A 21,226-nucleotide genomic window follows, 5' to 3' on the forward strand; every position below is an offset into this window, starting at 1 on the left:
AGACATGTGCAAAAATGTATCCAGGGTTTTTGTCATTTTCACTCTCAAATTGCTGGACCGACAGAATATTGAGTTTTAGGACTACATAAACATTCAATGTGGTGTAAGAAATGTTAGACTCTTCTTTCATCAGAAAAAAAAAAGAGTTAATTCCTAAGTTATTTGGGTCTAGAGTTATCTGCATTGAAAGTGGGTGCGGCTGTACAAAAGGCAAATGCTACAATCTCGTGAAAGGAAAAAAACATTGCCAGAGGTCTGACCATCTATTTATCGGCACCCCGCTCAAGAAAAAACTAAATCCAAACAATTTTGGGAATGGTGCTTATCTTGCCATTCCCAAATCAATTTGAGAATGGCAATGAATGAGTTAAAAAAAACACTTAATATAATCCTGAAAAAAATGTTCTATTTCCTCCTGTCAGACGTCCAAAATCAACCAACAGATTGTGGCATCCGACGGCGGCAATCGCAGCAGCTCCGTGGAACTCAGCGTCATCATCACCAATGTCCACAACCAGCCGCCACACTGGGAGCAGCCAGAGTACTGGGTCACTGTGCCCGAGAACACCGTCAGGGACGCCAAGATCCTGGTAAGTACGACTTAAACGCTCTCACTCACAGTACATCAGGAGGACAGACATTAGATCGAGACAAAAAATGGCATCGTGCAAGGAATAATTCAACTTTTGTCATGTCACAAAAGTAATAAAGAGCAGATGGAAACGATTTTGATGATCTGTTATATACAAGATGTAAAATGCAATAGTGATGAGAACAAAAGTACACTTCTCTCTTCACACAAAATATTTTTCTTCTTTGATGAACTTCGGTAGCGCTCACGAGGATGATTTATCGTTTTGGGATTGAAATCATTATCACAAACATTGCGGTTTTGTGATTGTCAAAGCTGTTGTTTTTTTTTTTCTTCTTTGCTCTCCGCTCGAGTGCTAATCACACGCCAGAGGAGCGCTAGATTTAAATTTAGCCATCCTGTTAATTACACCGCTAACGAGGTAGAGAGGCAGTCTGTCATGTTGTGTTAACTTTTTTTTCTTAACAGCATATGTGCTGAGATTATTTTTAAAACTTCACAAAAGTTGAATCATCTCCACCAAAACTTTCGATGGATCACAACATGTTTTGAAACGATATGGACGCAATTAAGTTTCCACTTGCAATGTCGAACTAAACATCAAACAAAAGTAAGACTGTTTTTAAAACAAGAACACAACTACTTCATATTGTTATGATATATCATACTAAAAAGAAAGAGTGCCAACAACTACCGATAACAATGTTCTTCTCTTGGAAAAAGACTCCATCAGTAGAAAAAGACGCTAGAGCGCAGCGGAGTCAGGACGAATAGGGCAGCAGCAAAATATTGTTTTACACCACCGTTCTTTCAACTATTAAAAAATAGATTTTATTCTTTGTTTCATTCTGCAGTATGTACAGTTTTGCCTTGTGTTAAAAAAAAAAGCTGACTACATTGTACTTCCCGGATTTCACCTACCGCGGGCTATTTTTGGAACGTATCTCCCGCGATAAACGAGGGTTCACTGTACTTCATCATCTTTCCCATCTTTTCCAAAAAGTTTCCTGTTGCGATCTCAAAACAAATGTAATCCTTTCCCTTTTATATATGTCACAGATGATGTCGAACCATGTTTTGATGGTAGGTGTTTCAGGTAACCTTACTGCAAGACTTAGAATCTGAAATAAATATTTGGTAATATTAGAAACATTTACTGATGTGATGGCACCAAGGTATAAGGACTCAAATGTAAATTGGATGTCCATCTGAAAAACTCAATGTAAAATTTCATGTACCTCCCTCCAAAATGGTACCAAGGATGTACAGTCCCAAAATATGTGACGCATCCAATTCTAATTAGGTGTGACCTAACTGAATCTCCTTCTTTCGGCCCTCAGACGGTTAAGGCCACATCTCCGCTGGGTGACCCACGGGTCACCTACAACCTGGAGGAGGGTCAGGTTCCCGAGACCAACATGCCAGTGCGCTTCTACATAAAACCAAACCGCGCCGGCGGCTCAGCGTCAATCCTTGTGGCCGAGAATTTGGACTACGAGACCACGCGCTTCTTCGCGCTCAGGGTTCGAGTCCAAAATGTTGCCGCTGTGCCGCTCGCCTCCTTCGCCACCGTTTACGTTAACGTCACAGGTAAGGGACCTGGGATGAATTCGCCACTGAAGATGGTTTGGCTTTTTTTTTTTAGGTTGTTTGTTATGTTTATTATCCCCAGATTCTTTGTTCATTCATCGCTTCAAGAAATTAAATATTCACGCATGATTTCAACACTATGGATACGCGTAATTAACTATGCAAGAAAAAATTATATAGTATGCAAATAAATAATTGTGAGACAGGTCAATATGTTTATATTTAATTGACGAATAATTTCATAAAATACAGTATTTGACTAGTATTTGATTATCATCCTCAAAATTGGGAAGTGAATAAAACAATACACTTTTTTAGTTAGAATCAACAGTAATTTTATTGCCAAAATACAATGAGAATAAATTTAAGCCCATTTTTAATGATAAAAATAGGTGTCTTTATATTTTTATATTTGTATTTACTTATTATTCCCCAATTATTTCCGATTTATTGTCATAATTACATAATGTCATTTCAATTCAGAAACGATTTTTCATCAAATATATTGAAACTCATTTTGTTGTACGTGTATTATTAAATAAAAACCTTGTTTTTTAATAATCACTATTTCAATATTGTGCATTTATATATATTTTCATTTCACCACATTGTCAATAATACATGTTTTGAATAGGTTAAATTCAAAAATATTATCTTTAATTTGATTTTTTTATTAAATATGAAATAAATTAAATATTAAAACAATAGCAATTTTAAAATGAAATAAGAATTCAGTCTTATAATTAATCACAGAATGATATATTTAAAAAAAAACCATTACAGGACACTTGATTATTTTGCCGAAATAACCTCTGTCGCGATATATTGTCTCTACAGACGTGAATGACAACGTTCCTTTCTTCCTGTCGTCGACATACGAGGCCACGGTTCCTGAGGGCGCCCAAGTGGGCACGTCGGTGGCTCAGGTGTCAGCCATCGACTTGGATTCAGGCCTTCACGGGATGGTCAGTACCTCCCTTTTGGATTGGATTGGATGAGCCTTTCTTAGTCTCGCAGTGGAGAAATTTACATTTCACAGCAGCAAAGTGATGAAAGTAAGAGGAGTGGAAACGAAGTAGAAAAACAACATACATGAGCTGCTGTAAAGGCATCCACTCTCCAGGCATCTTGAAGTAAAAGAAGTTACACAACACAGACAGTCATTCAATCTTAAGCACTTTCTTCACCATCTATGTCGCATGAAGCAGTTCTAGATGAAAGAGGAGATGTCCAGAGTGTCCTTTTCACCAGTGGATCAGGGACGTCATGGTGAAATGCGCACGTCTGCTACAAGCTAAATTTTGAAAGCAAACACGAAGCTGTGGCATCCATTCACAAAAAGAAACTGCCTCACATTTCCTGTCCCACGTAAATCCGCTTCAATTCCAAACCGCGACAGTTCCACATAAGCATTGGCGCTACACTGACGCGCTTTTCTTCTCATCACGGGCACCTCAAGCCATGCATCTATCCATCCGAAGACTGTCTAACAGCACCAACCTTTCCGCTGAACAACGCGGAGCTGTGAAAATGCAGCCCATTACTGACACAAAAAAGCATAATCGCCCCAGAGTTGTCCAGCGATGACAGTCAAATGGCATTGACATTCCTCCCAAATCAAAAACATTGCTGGCATTTTGTGGCACCGACATTCCATTATGTCAAAATCACTTTCTGGTTATTCTGGAGTAAAAACTGAGTGAATGATTCTGAATCCAGCCGTGTTTTTTTCTTGGTCTCGTCCAGGTACACTATACGATCTTGAAGGATGAGAGTGGAGACTCTGGGTTGTTCGACATCGATCCGATGAGCGGCATCATCACCACGCGGGCCTCCTTTGACCGAGAACAAAAAGCCTCCTACCTTATTGAGGTCCAGTCGCAGGACGGTTCTGAATCAGCAAGACCGGGACAGCAGGGACAGCCCAACACCGGTAGCCATCCCAGCACTAAAATAGAACAAACACAGAACGAACACATGACTCCTTTTCTCACCCTCTTAGACACATCCTACGTCAGGATCTTTGTAGCAGACGTCAACGACAACGCTCCGACATTCCCACGCTCGGTGTATGAGGTGAGCGTAGAAGAGGACAAGGAGGTGGGCTTCGTCGTCATCACCGTCACAGCCAACGACCACGATGAAGGTCAGTCACGGCTGAAGAAAACCCAACACGGTATCCAAGTCTTGTCACAGTTGAGCAACATTAGCACGTCCACTGGGTTGGAACGCCATAAAATGCAAAGTTAACTCATTCACTGCCCTTCCTGAATTGATTCTGGAATTGAAAATATGACGTAGAGCGCCATTCCCAAATTTGTTCGGATTTTCGGGTTTCTTGTTGGGGTGCCGATAAAGCGCTGATCAGACCTCTGGCAATTGTTTTTCGCTTCCACGAGGGGGCAGCATTTCCTTTTTTCCATGTTAGCGTTTTGTTTCAGCTTTAGGTGTTGTTAAAGCGCTATATACGGTAAACCAATATGTATGTATAGCATTCCGTCTGTGTAAGCTCTCAGTCATACAGGAGTGGTCCATCGATTGAGGCCACTCGCAGGGATAACACTAGTGGGCCTCAATCTGCAGTACATATGCACCTAAAAGCTCACAACCACTCATTTGACGACAATGAGGTTAAAATGATGCCGAAACAAAATAGATGGTTTGAAGGGGGAGTAAAAGAAGCTATTTTCATAGAGCAGCAAACCCCTTCACTAAATCGCCATGGTGGGGTGAGGTTCAATTTGAATCGTTCCTACAACCGACTTCTTAGGCAACATAGGCTTACTTATGCTGAGGAGGTGATCAAATGGGACAATCAGGCCAGTCGTCGGCCCCATACTCAGGCAAGACAATAGAAGTAATCAGTGTAGCCGCAGGGAGTAGTCCTCTGCTCCCCCCAACCTGAGAGCAGGGACCAATCATAGCAGAGTCGGGCCCTGCCACGTCTGGACAGTAGGGATATATAGGGTCAAAACTACCCGCAAAAGATTTTGGTTTGTTGACGAAGCCTCTTGGATAAGAAGCGAAACGTCCGACACCTTCAAAGAAGTACAGACGACGGCTGAAAAATACCTTCTCATCCCTGTATTGCATTGTATTTTGGACAGCCACCCTCATTTCAAGCTCATATAACTCCATAACCATATAATTTAGGAATTAACTTTTTTTTCTGATGAATGTTTTTGTCGTCTCAAAACTCAATATTCTGTGGATCCTGGAATTTGAGTGATAATGACAAAAAACACATTTTTTGCGCTTCGTCTGGCAGTGAATGAGTTAATGAATATTTTCTCAAAACAATCAAGGTTATCAGTTTGAACATTAAATTTGTCTTGCCTTTATATTTTGAGTACGTGGCTAGCACATGATAGAACCAAATATACATCACAATCCCCCTACGAAAGCAACATTTACACATACGTATTCCAATTTAGACTGAGATTTTGATGCTCACAGACCCACAAGTTCCCTCCACAAGTTATCTCTCGCACCACTCCACACCTCCCCCCCTGCCGGCAATCTCCTCCCCTTCGTTAGTGAGCACCACCACGTTCCCCAGAGCAGCTAGTTTTGATGTTTTTGTTTGCCTTGGTCCCTCGCTTGTCTTCCTCTTCCGCTCTCCATCAGTAAGCAGCGGGAGGCCGCAAATCAACAAAACAGAGCTTCTTCTCCTTTTTTTTTGTATCGTCATGACGACAGAAGACGCTTGGTGACACCCGGCAGCCTCCGAGGGCTTGGCTTGTTTTCATTTTGTTTTTGCACCATTCGACTGCTCCGTAGCTCCCGTGCGAGACGCTCAAACTCCAGTGAAGCGTTTGCGTCCATTCCCGATGGACTTGATAAGGTGCACAGTCTCATGTGAACACCATTTATTGAATGGTTCAAGCAAAGCGAAAGCATGACACCTCAAAAGCATTTTCCAAGCGAATAGCGAACGGCATTCAAAGGGAAACGGAAAGAACAAAAGTGAATTGTGGAGAATTATTAAAAGAATGTACGTCTGAAGAAGACGGCTGAAGAAACCTTCTCATCGATAAAAGAATGTACATAAAAATTGAAAGCATTTCCAAGAAAAAGAATAAAAAGTACTTTAAAGTGAAGTAAATAAATAAAATGTCTCTTTCCAAAATGACTGACACCGAAATGAATTTTAGAGTTGAAAAGATGAATCAAAGTTTTTTTTTTATTTAATTTAAGGATTTCAAAGCATTTAGACACTTAGGGCTGACTTCACTTGTCTTGGCAGCTTATAGAGCGTAGCATAACAGCTAAATGCTTCTTCGCCATGTTTGCTTTGAGAGCTGTGCTCCATCAATTGACCCGAGTCCACAGATCTCAGAATCCTTCCTAGTTTCTATTCAATTAGCCTTTCGTTAATTTAATCAGGACCTGACCATTAAACGATTTATGAACCAGAACTTTGAATTTACGCAGCGGATTCGGGGCCAGTGTAAAGCATTCCCGACATTGACTCATGAATTCACCTCATCATCTCAACATAGTACATCATGAAAAAAAAACACCATAGGTACAATAAAGGGCCAATCTTCCTAAAACAACATCCATTTACCATTACCCCTTTATAGAGCCAACATAGGCCCATCCCAAAACCAACATGGACCAAAAAAGGGGCAAATAAATAAATAAATAAATAAATTTATTAATTAATTAGCTAATTCACTGTCAGACATGTGCAAATATGTGTCCACTCCAGTGCCAGGGTTTTTGTCATTGTCACTCGAATTCCAGGACCAAAAGAACATTGAGTTTTAGCACTAACTAAACATTCAATGCAGCGTAAGAAACCTTTGACTCTCTTCTTTCATCAGAAAAAAAATATACAGTAAAGTCTCGTTATATCGATATCGGATATATCGATAGTCCCGGTTATATCGATACTATTTCTATGCACGCACGGAGAAAATTACATGCAAACAGGGTCGGATATATCGATAGTCCCGGTTATATCGATATTTTTTCGGACTCCCTTGAATATCGATATAACGAGACTTTACTGTATTTCTTAAATTATATGGGTCTAGAGTTATTTGAGCTTGAAATGAGAGTGGCTGTCCAAAATACAATGCAATACGTACATATTGGTTTATATAGCGAATTAACAACAGCTGAAGCTGGAACAATGTGATGTGGAAACAAAGGGAACATTGAAAAAAACATTGCCAGACGTCTGGCCAGCGCTTTATTGGCCTCCAAGCAAGAAAAAACAAAGTAATTCAGGAATGGCGCTTTGTGTCATTTTTTTCAATTAATGAATAAATTTGTGAATGGCGGTGAATGAGTTAATTGATTGATAAATAACTAAGTAAATAAATACAGAATCAAACCAATATGCTACGGCTGTATAGGCCAATATAATAATAATACATGTCATTTCTAAGTGCCTTTCAAAACTCTGAAGGTCACTTTACAGTCACAGGATCAGTTTTATTGTGGGTGAGCAGCGGCAGCCACACCAGTAATAGCACCACCGAAAAATCTTCCTAAAACAAATAGCAAACCAACATCGTACCAATACAGACCCAACTTAAAGGACATCCATCTCAAAATTAACATAGATCCGAAACAGAATCGACATAGCGCCAGAATAACAAAGCGACAACGCAGCATCCGCATACTGCTTCCTGTATTTGCATTTTAGCTACACGAGAGGCTGACGAAAATCCATTCCTATATGTACTTATTTCTTCATCTTGATCTATATAGTTTGACGAGCGAAAAAAAGGCTAAGTTCCGGCTGGATGAAGCCTCCCCCCAAACCTCTTATCCACCTCCCCACCCCCCCTCGCTCCCCGTGCTGCCCCGTAAAGCTGATTAGTCGATGCAGCTCTTTGTCACCCTGTGTGATTTCTGCATCCTACTCGGCCCTCCGACTGGAAAATGTGCCGAACTAAGTGTGTCTGCTAATGAGATCAAAAGGCTGTTTAAGATTCTGCCGAGTCGGCTCTTTAGCGCTGGTGTCGCCTGGAGCTTCGCAGCGCACACATACACGCGCTTAAACACTTCAACACATTTACAAACACACACATTGGCAAACACTTACGCCACGGATGAGCACACTCACTTTTTTTACACACACCCACACATACACACACACACACAAATTTGTATCGAGTAAGCCACAAACAACCAACACATCATAAACAACGAACCAACATGTAACCAGAGACCATACCAGGACCAAACAAACATAACAACAACATAAATAGAGACAAAATTACCATAGTACATCTCTAAGCTAACATAGACCTACATAATGTGGCATCATCACAGTCCTAATATAGATTAACAAATAGAATACAATACAATACAATACAATACAATACATATTGATTTATATAGCGCTTCAACAACAGCTGAGCTGCAACAAAATACTTAACATGGACAGCTATCCGATACAGGAAATAAAGCAGTCACAAAGATAGTAGAAAGCACCAGGGAGTAAAACCAACATCAAGTCGGAATCATGGTGAGTCGAATGCCAAAGAGTGCAAGTGAGTTTTGAGACGGGTTTTAAAGATGGGCAGCGAGGGGGGTTGCCAAATGTTCAGTGGCAGGTCATTTCAGAGAGTGGGAAAAGCAACGGAGAAGGCTCGACCCCCTCTGAGCCTCCGATTAGTTTTTGGTGCATCTAACATCTAACATCGGGAAGGTGTGTAGAGGTAGATGAGCTCGGAGAGGAGGAGGAGCGAGGAGGAGCGAGGCTAGTTAAAGATTTGAAGACAAATAAGATCTTGAAAAGAACTGTAAAATGAATGGGGAGCCAGTAAAGGTATGCCAGAGTAGGAGTTATCTGCTCCCTCTTATGAGTACCTGTCAAGAGGCGAGCAGCAGCATTCTGGACCAACTGGAGATGCTTTATGGAGTATTGGCTGACACTAAGGTAAAGCGCATTACAGTAATTGAGCCGAGATATGACAAAGGAATGACTGCTTCAAGGTGCTAAAGGTCAAAAGAGAGGTTTAATTTTAGCCAGCTGCCTAAGATGAAAGAAGCTGCATTTAATAACAGCACCAATTTGTCGGTCAAGTTTAAAGTCACTGTCCAGTTTAAGACCCAAGTTTGAGACTGTTGACTTCAGATAAGGAGCCAGCGGGCCCAAGTCAACAGGATAAGATGTACATGGGCCACTGGGACCAAACAGTATCACTTTTGACTTCTTTTCATTGAAGTTCAAGAAGTTTTGTGCCATCCAGGTTTTGATTTCGAACTAATCATCAACACAATATCAATGCAAAATGAATAAAGAACAAACACAATAGCAACATAGACCACCCTCCCCTACACCCCTACACACACAGTAACAGCACAGAAGCAATGTAGACCCATCACAGGACCCTCATAGGAGCAACTGAGCAACAACCCATAAATTTGAATCAACATTAGAATCAACATTGAGCTATTTGAGGACCAACATCAGCATCATCACTGAATCAACAACTGAATACCAAATAGCCAACACAGAAAGCAAACAAATAACGCAACCAAGGGACTGATGTAGGCCTACATAAAACCCTCGCATGAGAACAACCATGTGATCTGAAGTAGTTTACCGCTCGGCACTTTTTTATTTTCTTTTTTTCATGATGTAATGAAACTGAGCTGTGAGCAATGAGGACCTGCAGTCACAGCTGGGGGACAACTTCCCCTTCAGTTCCACCTCACAAGGAGCCCTATACTGACCTTCATCTCATTTTCGAGCCTCCCGCTGGGTCGGCAATTAAATCAACACGCACATATGGGTGTGTGCGTTTTTTAACGTGTTTGTGCATGTGCGTGTTTGTAAGTGTGCGCCTGCATGTGTGTGTTTGTGTGTGTGTGTGTGTGTGTGTGTGTGTGCGTGTGTGTCTGTGTGTGTGCGTGCGTGCTTCCGTGCGTGCGTGTGTGTGTGTGTGCGTGTGCGTCTCTGTGTGCGTGTGTGTGTGTGTGTGTGTGTGTGTGTGTGTGTGTGTGTGTGTGTGTGTGTGTGTGTGTGTGTGTGTGTGTGTGTGTGTGTGTGTGTGTGTGTGTGAGTGAGAAGAGGGCAATGCCATATGGCCCGCCTGATCATTAGTGAGACTGCTGTAGGCAAGGAACCACTGGAGCTACTCCCCTCATGCACATTTACACACACACACACACACACACACACACACACACACACACACACACACACACACACACACACACAGTCACCACAGATTGTGCTCAGAGGCTGTGAAGGACCAGTGAGGTTCAGCTTTCACACACATACACACACACAGAAAACACACACACACACACACAAGTGTACACATAGAGTTGGAGTGTGTGGCTGATGAAGGTCCTGCACGTCTCCACAGATGTTGATAGCCTGCTAAATTCTCCTCTGTGCCAGTAAATGTTGAGCAAGCCTCGACCCAGACGGACATGCCTCTGGGCTCCCATCATGCATCTGTCTGTGTGTGTGCGTGCATGCGTCTGTGTGTTTACAAATTCCAACTGTGCAAAACACATTTCTGTTTGAATTCCACTGATATTTGGTTTGGATACTTGATATTAAGGGATAGATAGATAGATGGATGGATTTTTGGATAAATGCCCCATGGCCCAACTCAGCTCCTGCACATTCACAACATATGTTCAGCTCATTTCATTTGAGATGAAATAATATTTTACTTCATTCCATCATGGCGAGCGAGATCTACCAGAAAACGTTATTAATCACATGTCTGCACACTCTGATTGAAAGAATATTCATGAAGATGCATATACAAACAAATGGAAAGATGCCAGGGGCAGCATATTTGCATACGCAGTCCCTTGGCAGGTGACAATAAAAGACATGCAAACATGCACAAATGCATGCAAGGTATGTAAATGCGCTTTTATCTACGTACACAGCACAACATGCCACCCGAGTGTCATAAATCATTAGAAAGGTTGAACATGTGTTCCTAATGAAGTGTCCGAGGACTGAAGGACCTAATTGTTATTTATTCATTATCATTTCCTGTGTTATCTATTCCATCGCTCAAAGTTTTTGAGTCCATAGACATTCCCAATTTGATCATTGTCCCACCGCAGGTGCCAATGCTAAGCTACGCTATCAGATCACAGCGGGCAACACCATGGGCACTTTCGACGTCGAGCCCGAGGTGGGCACCGTCTTTGTTGCGCAGCCGCTGGACTATGAGATGGAGCGGCGCTTTGAGCTGAGACTGGTGGCTTCGGACGGCAAATGGGAGAACGAAACCTTGGTGGTGGTGCAGGTGGTCAACCGTAACGACGAGGCGCCCGTCTTCAGCTTGAGCGAGTACCACGCCGTCGTCCAGGAAGAACTCACTGAACTGCCCGTGTTCATCATGGAGGTGCGTTGTTTATTTTTGGTCAATTGACGAGGTGTTAGATCAAATCTTTGTGTGCCCAAACCTTCTGTTGGTGTCCCAAAACATATTTTGACCACAGTTACGATGGAGGTTATGTTACTTTTGCCCATTTGGTTTTTGTCCCATTACTTTTGGCAACATTTTGTTCGCTTCGTCTTTGTAGGCTCTCAGTCGTACAGGAATGGTCCATCGAGGGAAAGGTTTCTTCAGCAGTCATCTGTACTTCTTTGAAGGTGTTGGACGTTTCGCTACTCACCTGAAGAGCTTTGTCAGTGAAATAAAGTTCTGCTGGTAACCCCTGTGCCGGACCCCTACTCTGATAAGTCCCTTGGGGGAGCACCTCCCCCTACCACCTATCAGAGCAGGGGTCCGGCACAGGCACCTATCAGAGCAGGCGATGGGCACAGGGATCTGTCAGATCAGAGGTCTGGCACAGCCACCGTTGTCCATTAGGGGTATAGGGCCAGGGTTACCAGCACCACTTTAGTTCGCTGACAAAGCTCTTTGGATGAGGAGCGAAACGTCCGACACCTTCAGCGAAGTACAGACGACGGCTGAAGAAACCTTTTCCTCGATTTTCTTTGCTTTTCAGTATTTGTCAGTGCCCCACTATTTTTGTCCAATTCTGTGTCCTCATACTTAGTCCACATTTTCTACACTTTTCACTTTCTTTCAGTTTCTTTTCAGGACATGGTCTTTACTTTGCACTTCAGGGTGCCATCTTACTCTTGCAAAGAGTTGCAAATGTGTGACTCCTCATCCCCTTCCTCCTCCTCTTCTTCATCCGACATTGGTCACACCTTCCCACCATAACGCTCGCAATCAGATTAGCAAAATGGAGTCACGCCGCGGAGGGCAGAGAAGTAATCCGGCGTGTCAACCGGTCCGCCGGCCGGCCTCGTTTTCCCCAGGAATTGATTTGATGTGTGCCCACCCGCTTTGGCGTGCCATCACCTGCCCTTATTTTTCATCCCCACACAATCTTACAGATGGGAAAATCCAATTTGAAAACGAATGGTTTTGCGCATCACCTGTGCTCTGGACCCGTCCTCCTTTCTGTATTGTCTCCAGCTGTGTTTTTGCCAACCTCCAAAGCCCATATTTTAATCAATAACGGTACATCATCATATGATTATGTCACCAAAACTACTCATGTAATTGTCCTTGTTTGCCCTTCCCAATTAATTTGCACACTTGCACACTTACCGGTTGACTGTAGAATTACACATGGAAAGATAATAAAGGGTTGAAAGTGATCGTTCGTTCCTGGTCCATGGCTTCTCAGGGTGTTGATGGCAGAGGATGGTTAAATCAGCAGGAAGCCAGGTGTTGAACAGAATAAGTTAGTTTAATCTTGTCGACGGCAGGGGCATCGTGGGGTGTCGGCCAAGGAGGGGCAGAAAGAAAAAAAGAGGAAGCAGGAAGAAGAGTGCGAAAGACCGCTGGGAGAGCATTTATAAGACAGGCATAATAGGGTGTGACATCATGTGAAGGAAGGCAGGATATGACGTATCAGGAAGTCCAAAACATAAACAAACGATGTAAAAAAGTTGTTAAAAGATGTTCGTATAGCGAATTACCCCAACATATAACAACACATTGTTTTGATTATGCTGCATTGCTAAGTGACCACGGCTAAAACGGAATTAAAGTCGGAACCATTTTGGACGGACTAGACCTTCTTCCGCATCTGTTAGTAAAAGGCTCAGTACAAAATGTTCTTGCATCCACTAAATCATTCAACTGACAATATAAGGTTTTCACTGTTTGTATACCCTTAACAGAATTTTCTTAATTCAGCATCAGAATATGAATCATAAAACCTTTATTTGTCCCACAATGGGGGAAATTTGCAGTCCACAGCAGAATTTTGAAAGGGGATGGGGGGGTGAAAGGATAGAAAAACAAGATATTCTCAGCATAGTAAAATAAAAATGTGAAAGGATAGAAAATCAAGATACTGGTGCCATATGCAAGGTGCACCGTGCCCAAACCTCTGCTCTGTGAATGGCAACAGTTGGAGACACAGATCAAGTCTTCCTTCTGCCATCTCATGGAAAACTATTTCATTGTTCTGTTTAGATGAAAAGAAAAAAACCCTCAAAATTTTCAAACCCATTCATCATTTGCTATGGCACACCTGATGATCCCACACGCCACAGCGATTGGAAATCCTTAATCTCGTCACTACAAAGGGGAAAAGAGGGCGGCGGCTGGATCACATCAAAGCTTTCCGTAAGCAAGACGGAGACAGAACACTCAAAACTGTCACTTTGCCTTCTCTTATGCGTCGACTTTGCCATTAAGTTTTAATTGCACACTGACAGCCGGGTGGCGTCGCCGGGAGAGATAAAAGGACCCAAAGCGGAATGTTTATTTTTATGTGACTGTTTAATGAAAAACATTGTGATAACACGCGAACAGGGCTGAGCTGGTTATTGAATTGCTTGGTCGCAGTATCAAGAAGTATGATAACAATTAATTAAAACTGCAAAGGCTCAAGCATGATTTTAAATTACCCAAAGTCAGGACTGTGAGTGTCAAGGCTCGTTTGTCCTGAACTTATGGAGGACTGCGGTTCCTATTTTTGCAGGTTTCCGCCACCGATCCTGACCAAGATGCTGACCAGACGGCTCTGCGCTACTCCCTCCACGGCCAAGGCGCAGGCGGTGAGTTCACTATCAATGAGCGCACCGGAAGGATCTACGCCCAACGGCGTCTAGACCGGGAGGAACGTCCAGCCTGGAGGTTCCTGGTCCTGGCCACAGATGAGGGAGGGTCGGGACTCACAGGATTTGCAGACGTGCTATTGGAGGTACGCGACATCAATGACAACGCGCCTTTCTTCCCGTGCCCGGCGCTGGAAGTGGATGGCTGTTTTGTTGGCCAAGTGCCTGAAAACTCCCCTGCTGACACCTCCGTCATGGAGATGAGAGCTATGGACTTGGACGACTCCAACCAAGGCAAGAATGCAGCATTAAGCTACAGCATCGTCAAGAACGTCCGCAACGAGATCAACCTCAACCTTTTCTCCATCAACGCCACCACGGGAACCATCTACACTGTGCTGCGCTCCCTCGACCGGGAGGTGGAGGAGCGCTATCTGGTGGTTGTGGAGGCCCGAGATGGCGGGGGCTTGGCCGGGACAGGAACCGCCACCATTCTCGTTTCGGACGTTAATGACCATCCACCCATCTTCTCCCAGAAGGTCTACAATACCCAGGTGTTCCCATCGCTCTTTCATAAAATGATTCCCCAGGTTTGTCCTGGATGAAATTTAAACAGGGGTGGTACCATTATGACCGTTCATAGAAGCCACTTCCTACTGTGCCATAGCCATACCAGAATTGCAGTTAAAAATTACAGTTAACTTAATCCAACATTACTCAAGTCATAGCAGTTTTCGAGAAAACCAGGCATTAGAAGATTTTAGAATCAGGAAATAGTAGAGATTCATTATGTTAGTTAATATTTGCTCTCCACTTCAGGTAACTGAGGACCTGGAGGTGAACAGTGAGGTTCTTGTAGTGTCTGCCACTGATGGAGACCAGGACGAGAATGCGGTAGTGACCTTCAGCATTGTGGGGGGTGACGATGACAGGAAGTTCTTGGTGGAAACTGACAAATTGAACCGACGCGGCGTGATCAAGCTCAAGAAGAAAGTGGACTTTGAGAAGCCAGAGGAGAGGACTTTCAATCTCACTCTGAAGGCTGAGGATGCTGATTTCTTCAGCCTGGCGTACTGTCTTGTTCAGGTGGAAGACGCCAATGACCATGCTCCCGTCTTCTTACCGCAGTTCTACGAGTCGCCAGCCATGTCCGAAGATGTTCCTGTGGGCACTATTGTTGCCCAGGTGATGGCTACCGATCTGGACTCTGGACAAAACGGACAATTTTCCTACAGTATTGCCAAGGAGTCCGACCCCTATGATCAGTTCCTCGTGGATCAGTCCGGGTGGGTGGTGGTGGCTAACTCTTTGGACCGGGAAAAAATCTCCCAGCATCGGGTCATGGTCCTCGCCACGGATGCCGGCAGCCCAGACCTGACTGGCACAGCAATCGTGATGGTAACTGTGCTGGACGTCAACGACAACGGGCCAGAGTTTGAGGCCCCTTACATGCCGATGGTGTGGGAGAACACAGCAGCCCCGCAGTCGGTGTGGATGAACGCCAGCTCACTGCTGCTGCACGCTAGCGATCGTGATCTCTCCTCTAATGGTGGACCTTTTACAATACGTCTTCTTCCACTCACTGCCGACGCGGCCAACTTTAACCTGACCGACTTCCGCAACGGCAGCGCTTCCATCACCGCCCTGCTGACATTTGACCGCGAGCGTCAAAAGGAATACCGCCTCCCTATCCTCATGATTGACAGTGGCTTGCCCACCATGAGCTCCACCAACACTCTAACGGTGGTTATCGGAGACCGGAACGACCACCCCCATTCACCAGGGCACGCCAACTTCATCGTGTACAGTTACGAAGGTATACTTCATCAAAGTTTGTCTATTTGGATTCTCAGTCTTTCAGCTAATGGTAATCTGCACAAACTGAATGGAGACTACCTTTTGAAAACATATTACCTTAACCCTTTTCAAGGACATCATAGGTCCATGAAATGGTTCACAGAGAACTCCCGTCTTATCCATGACATTATTTTCCAGGCACACCCACGGTTGAGAGACGATATAAATAAGGTGTGGCTGGAAAATATTTTGCATCAACATCGGTTGTTAGCTTGCGTGGTGGCAAACGCGCTGTTAGCGGCCACAGTCCCCATACTAAGAGACAATCTTTGCGGAAGAAGTGGGAGAATTTTCCTGTAAAACTCGTCCGCTTAAATGTCTGACGTGGCTTCTTTCACACTCCGTTGAAACCAACAGTATATTCTGTCCAAAATTTGGTCATTGGTGACTTCAAAGGACTGTTCCGTGTTTTAGAGACGCAAAAACGCTGACCTCTTATGTTGTGCCAATTTTGAAATATAGGTTTCTCTAGTGTTTGGCACACGGTGCTCGAGCGCATGGTGGCTGCCAAGATCATAACAAGAAAAATATTTTCTGGGATGTGTTCAGTTTCAAAACTTTTGTTTGTGGTTCTTTTACGGTTGCCGTCAGCTGATTATGACCAAGGATTTGATGATGAACTTTGTGTGACTTGTCATCCTAACCTCAACCTACATTTCCCCCGTGTGTCCTCGATACCATCCAAACAACCACGACTGAGATCATAAGACTGCTTTGTCACAGTCAAGTGCTTCCGCTGTGTCGCTGTGTCGCTGCAGAACACATCATTTATTTAGTGCTTCTGACCATCTGTCAGCTACCCTAACTTAGTTCAAAGGATGAATCTTTTTTTGAACATTTACCAACTCCCTTTTTTGATGCATACATACATTTTCTTTGATTTCCTTTCAAAACTAATTTATTGTGTTGGCACTTTCTTTTGTTGGAAACTAGGTATTCTCCCAACAACAGTTCTGGGCCAAATCCCATCCTCAGATCTCGACGACTGGAGCGAGAAGACGTACCAATTCGAGGGAAAACCATCCCGGTACAGTACCAGGTTTTTGTTCCAAAAAATGTGACTCTCCTGTGAGAGCTGAGAGAAATTATGGAAATGGTACTGCTCAGCAATTGCTATCAAGCTCTATAATATGGCACTTCCCAACCACCAGCCATTTTCTACACCCAGACTCACGAATAATTAATTTGGGGAAAATTAAACTTTGACACCAGTTTCACTGAGCAACATTATTATCACGAATAAACTAAGCTAAACTAAACTAAACTGAACTGAACTGACCAGGGCTGGGCTGGGCTACCAAATTTGAAGCCCAAGCACGCTACAGGAAACGTATAACTCCACCCCAAATTTTCTAATGAAAGTCAATGAAATCTTGCAGATTTTTTTAAAAGTCTTTCCTTTGAACATTTAGCGTATGAATGAGCGAGCATAAGAAGAAAATGGGGAGCCAGAAGAAGAGAAAGTGACAGATTTAAACCAGAGTAACGCTGGCAGTACAAGGGTGTACTGTGACAAAGAGACGGCGACATGGAAACTTGCGGGAGAAGAATAGGGGACGGGGAGTGGAGGAGGATGTGAGCTATTTATACCTAAAAGATCAATAGAAATTCCCCCTGCCAAGCGTCTGACTTGACACCTCAAATGAGAGACCATAAGCAACTGTGAATATCACACAAGGTGCTGCTCACCCTAGAACAGGCCATATTTTTGCAAATGGTGACCCTCGGGTCATTCCCTACTCAACTGTAGACGGCATGGGCATAGAGGGTGGAGGGAAATGGGGCTTTGAGGACAACATTGAACACCTGACGAGTTATTGAGACGTTGACATTTTTTGTTGTGGTGTACCCACCATTGGTGTTCAACTCATCCTGAAGCTGAGATGATTTAAAATGCCCCAAGGACTTTCCGTACTTTGCCGCTTAGCGGCAACACGATTGTTTCCATTAAGGTATGGATCTCCATCGCAACGCAGCCGAATGACATGCTTTTGGGCGCAGCACATGACGTCTTTGGGGTCTAAATCCATGGGTCGCGGTGGTGCTGTCGACACGTCGGACAGGTTTTGGCTGGCTTTCAGTCGCCACTAATGAGCCCATCTGGTGTGTAGTCTAAAGGGTGCGGTGTTGGAGTCGGCGTGCATATGTTTTAACTCTACACGAGCGCGATGGCGCGCATGCAACATGGTAGCCGGGCCGCGTAGATGTCTGCAGTGCAGCATAGCGTGAGCGGTTCCACGTCAAGATGCTCTGAGCATGCGTGTTCCACAGAGCACATCTGCTCTCATCTACATCTTTAACATGGGTTTTTATAATATGGGCATAAATACAGGGTAAGCCAAAATTACGTTTGATAGTCAAAAATAGTGACGGTATTGTGGACTACATTTGACTCTTTGAAATTTTGGCCATATATATATACACGTCTGTGTAAGCTCTCAGTCGTACAGGAGTGGTCCATCGATGAGAAGGTTTCTTCAGCCGTCATCTGTACAATGGTGTACAAAAGACGTATATATATATATATATATATATATATATATATATATATATATATGGTACATATATTATTTTAGACATTCATATAACATATAACACAAATGTCCAAAATAGACAGAAAAAGAAGAGCCACATTGTAAAAATACTCTTGTACAAAAATCTCAATCCATGTCTCTGCCCAGGTTGTTCAGCGTGAACCATAGTTCTGGCCAGCTGAGCATCAGGGACGGGGTCCCTCCTGGCTCTTACCAGCTGCAGGTACGCGTGTCCGATCCCACCTGGCCGGACGTCATATCCACAGCACAGGTGGACGTGATAGAGCTGCCGCGGGAAGCGCTGCGGAACGCTGCCTCCCTTCGACTGCGCAGTAAGAACAAGGCTTGGGCTTTTTTTGAGAGGGTTGTGGCTCAGTTAACTCAGTACAGGAATTTGTCTCATGGTCAGTTAGTTAGTTAGTTCGAAAATTTACGGTCTGACTTATAATCTGATGAACCTTCTATATGGATCAATATTCGGATTTCTTGGATGTAGTATTTTAACTCATTCACTGCCAGACGTGCAGAAATGTGTCCACTCCAGTGCCAGAGTTTTTGTCATTGTTACTCGATTTCCAAGAACCGCAGAATATTTAGTTTTAGGACTACATAGACATTTAATGCAGCATAAGAAACCTTAGACTGTCTTCTTTCATCAGATACAAGAGTTAATTCCTAAATGATATGGGTCTGGAGTTATATGAGCTTGAAATGAGGGTGGCAGTACAAAATACAATTCAATACATACATATTGGTTTATATATCTGAAGATGAAACAAAGCACTAACATGGAAAAGGCGGAAATGCTGCCCCCTTGTGAAAGGGAAAAATATTGCCAGAGGCCATGGCCAGAGCTTTATTGGCACCCAAACAAGAAAAAAACAAAACTTGAACAAATTTGGGAATGGCGCTCCACATATTTTCAATTCCTGAATACATTTGTGAATGGCAGTGAATGAGTTAAATGTTCTATGAAGCGTTTGGTTCCATCTGCAACGGTTGTGGAAGCTGTACAGTCCACAACATATAAATAAAGCTGTATTTGTATTAAATTCCCTTTAGCGTAGCTCAATCAAGTTGATGCATAATGAGACTTTTTTTAGCTTCTATTCTTCGCACCTTATCATGCGGTGCGCCCGATTTAGTAAAACAGTTTTCAAAGAGGTCGTTCTTTGAATGTGTGTCTTATACTTAGAAGCACAAATAATGTAATTAGCTTACTAGTTTTGGAGTCATGAGGTAAATCATGTTTTTCAATCAGTAAGTTAGTTATACAGCAATATAGTCAGAAAGCGGATCATTCAGTTCATTCATTAGTTAGGCAGTCAATCAGTCAGTCAGTTGTTCATATGCTCGTCAGTTTGTTGATACGTCGTTATCATGCTTGTTTGGCCGGCTGGTCAGTCGCTCGGTCAGTTAGTGAACAGATGGAATCCAATGCACCCTACCAGTCTTACAGGGTCCACATTAAAGTGCTTCTTTCAAAAGTTACTCCATACTGTCTCTTTCTCCTCCTCACAGACATGACGGTAGAAGATTTGTTCTTGTCCAGAGGCGGCGAGGAGAGCCGCTTCTCCCATTTGGGTCGGATGCTAGCCGATATCTTCCAGGCGACGCCGGAGAAGGTCCACGTATTCTCCGTGGAAGACGCCGGACCAGAGCAGGAGAGGGAGCTGAGCGTGTGGTTCGCCGCACATGGTTCGCCGTATTACAAGGCAGAGAAACTGCACGGTTACGTGGCGGCCAATAAATCAAAGGTGACCTCCACCAAGTCATCAATCAACACCCCATCTTTTAATCACATGTGTTTTATCCATGTTTTATTTGGTTTTAGGTCCCGACAAACTGTCTCATCAAACATGTTTTTCACACCAAAGGTTACTGGCTTTACTTTAATTTGAGTCATTGCTGATTTGCCTGGTCAGTTATTTAGTGTTTTGAAGTCAGTTAGTTATTTGGTCTTTTGGTCAACGAGTTGGTTAGTCACTAATTGAGTTGGTCATTGGGTCAGTAGATCTGCCAGTTTATTATAGTTGTACCATATTTTCCAGTACACACCCAAAACCTTGATTTTCTTCAAAAGATGACCACGCACCTTGTACGCATCTGCGCCTTGTGAAGTAAAATTGAGCCACAACAGGTCTCGGAACTACTGTCAATAGCCACCAACTCCATCCCCTCCATAGAAGAGTAGTGCGTAATCCCAGTGCCTTATAGTCCGATGTGCCTTATATATGGAAAAAGTTTGAACATACACCATTCATTGGATAACAATAAAAATAATAATAATAATAATAATAATAATAATAATAATAATAATACGTAATACATTTTAACCACCTTTCAAAGCTCTCAAGGACAGTCACAGACAAGCATAGGTACTATGATGCGCCTTATATATGGAAAATGTTTGAAAATACACCAAACGTTGGAGGTTTATACGCCGGTGTGCCTTATACACCAGAATATAAGATAAGTTTGCCTGTCACTTTGTGGTTTGCTCAATTACTTTGTAAGTGTTATTTATTTATTTATTTATTTATTTGTTTGTTTGTTTGTTTGTTTGTTTGTTTGTTTGTTTGTTTGTTTATCTATTTGTTTATTTATTTGTTTAAGTAC

General features: G+C 43.1%; 1 protein-coding gene across 1 annotated transcript in view; it reads left to right on the forward strand.

Moving 5' to 3' along the window:
• The window catches only part of LOC148896330 (neural-cadherin), a 104,303-nt gene that overhangs the window by 63,135 nt on the left and 19,942 nt on the right, over positions 1–21,226 (forward strand). The window contains exons 12-22 of the mRNA XM_088998919.1: positions 423–590; positions 1,933–2,182; positions 3,020–3,147; positions 3,929–4,115; positions 4,185–4,328; positions 11,246–11,529; positions 14,141–14,770; positions 15,036–16,032; positions 17,007–17,100; positions 18,755–18,939; positions 20,129–20,364. Of these exons, the coding sequence (XP_088855045.1) occupies positions 423–590; positions 1,933–2,182; positions 3,020–3,147; positions 3,929–4,115; positions 4,185–4,328; positions 11,246–11,529; positions 14,141–14,770; positions 15,036–16,032; positions 17,007–17,100; positions 18,755–18,939; positions 20,129–20,364 (3,303 nt within the window). The remainder of the gene's footprint in view (positions 1–422; positions 591–1,932; positions 2,183–3,019; positions 3,148–3,928; positions 4,116–4,184; positions 4,329–11,245; positions 11,530–14,140; positions 14,771–15,035; positions 16,033–17,006; positions 17,101–18,754; positions 18,940–20,128; positions 20,365–21,226) is intronic.

This window comes from Hippocampus bargibanti, linkage group LG06 (genome assembly GCF_051943395.1).
Source record: "Hippocampus bargibanti isolate YZ-2025 linkage group LG06, ASM5194339v1, whole genome shotgun sequence".
NCBI lineage: Eukaryota > Metazoa > Chordata > Actinopteri > Syngnathiformes > Syngnathidae > Hippocampus > Hippocampus bargibanti.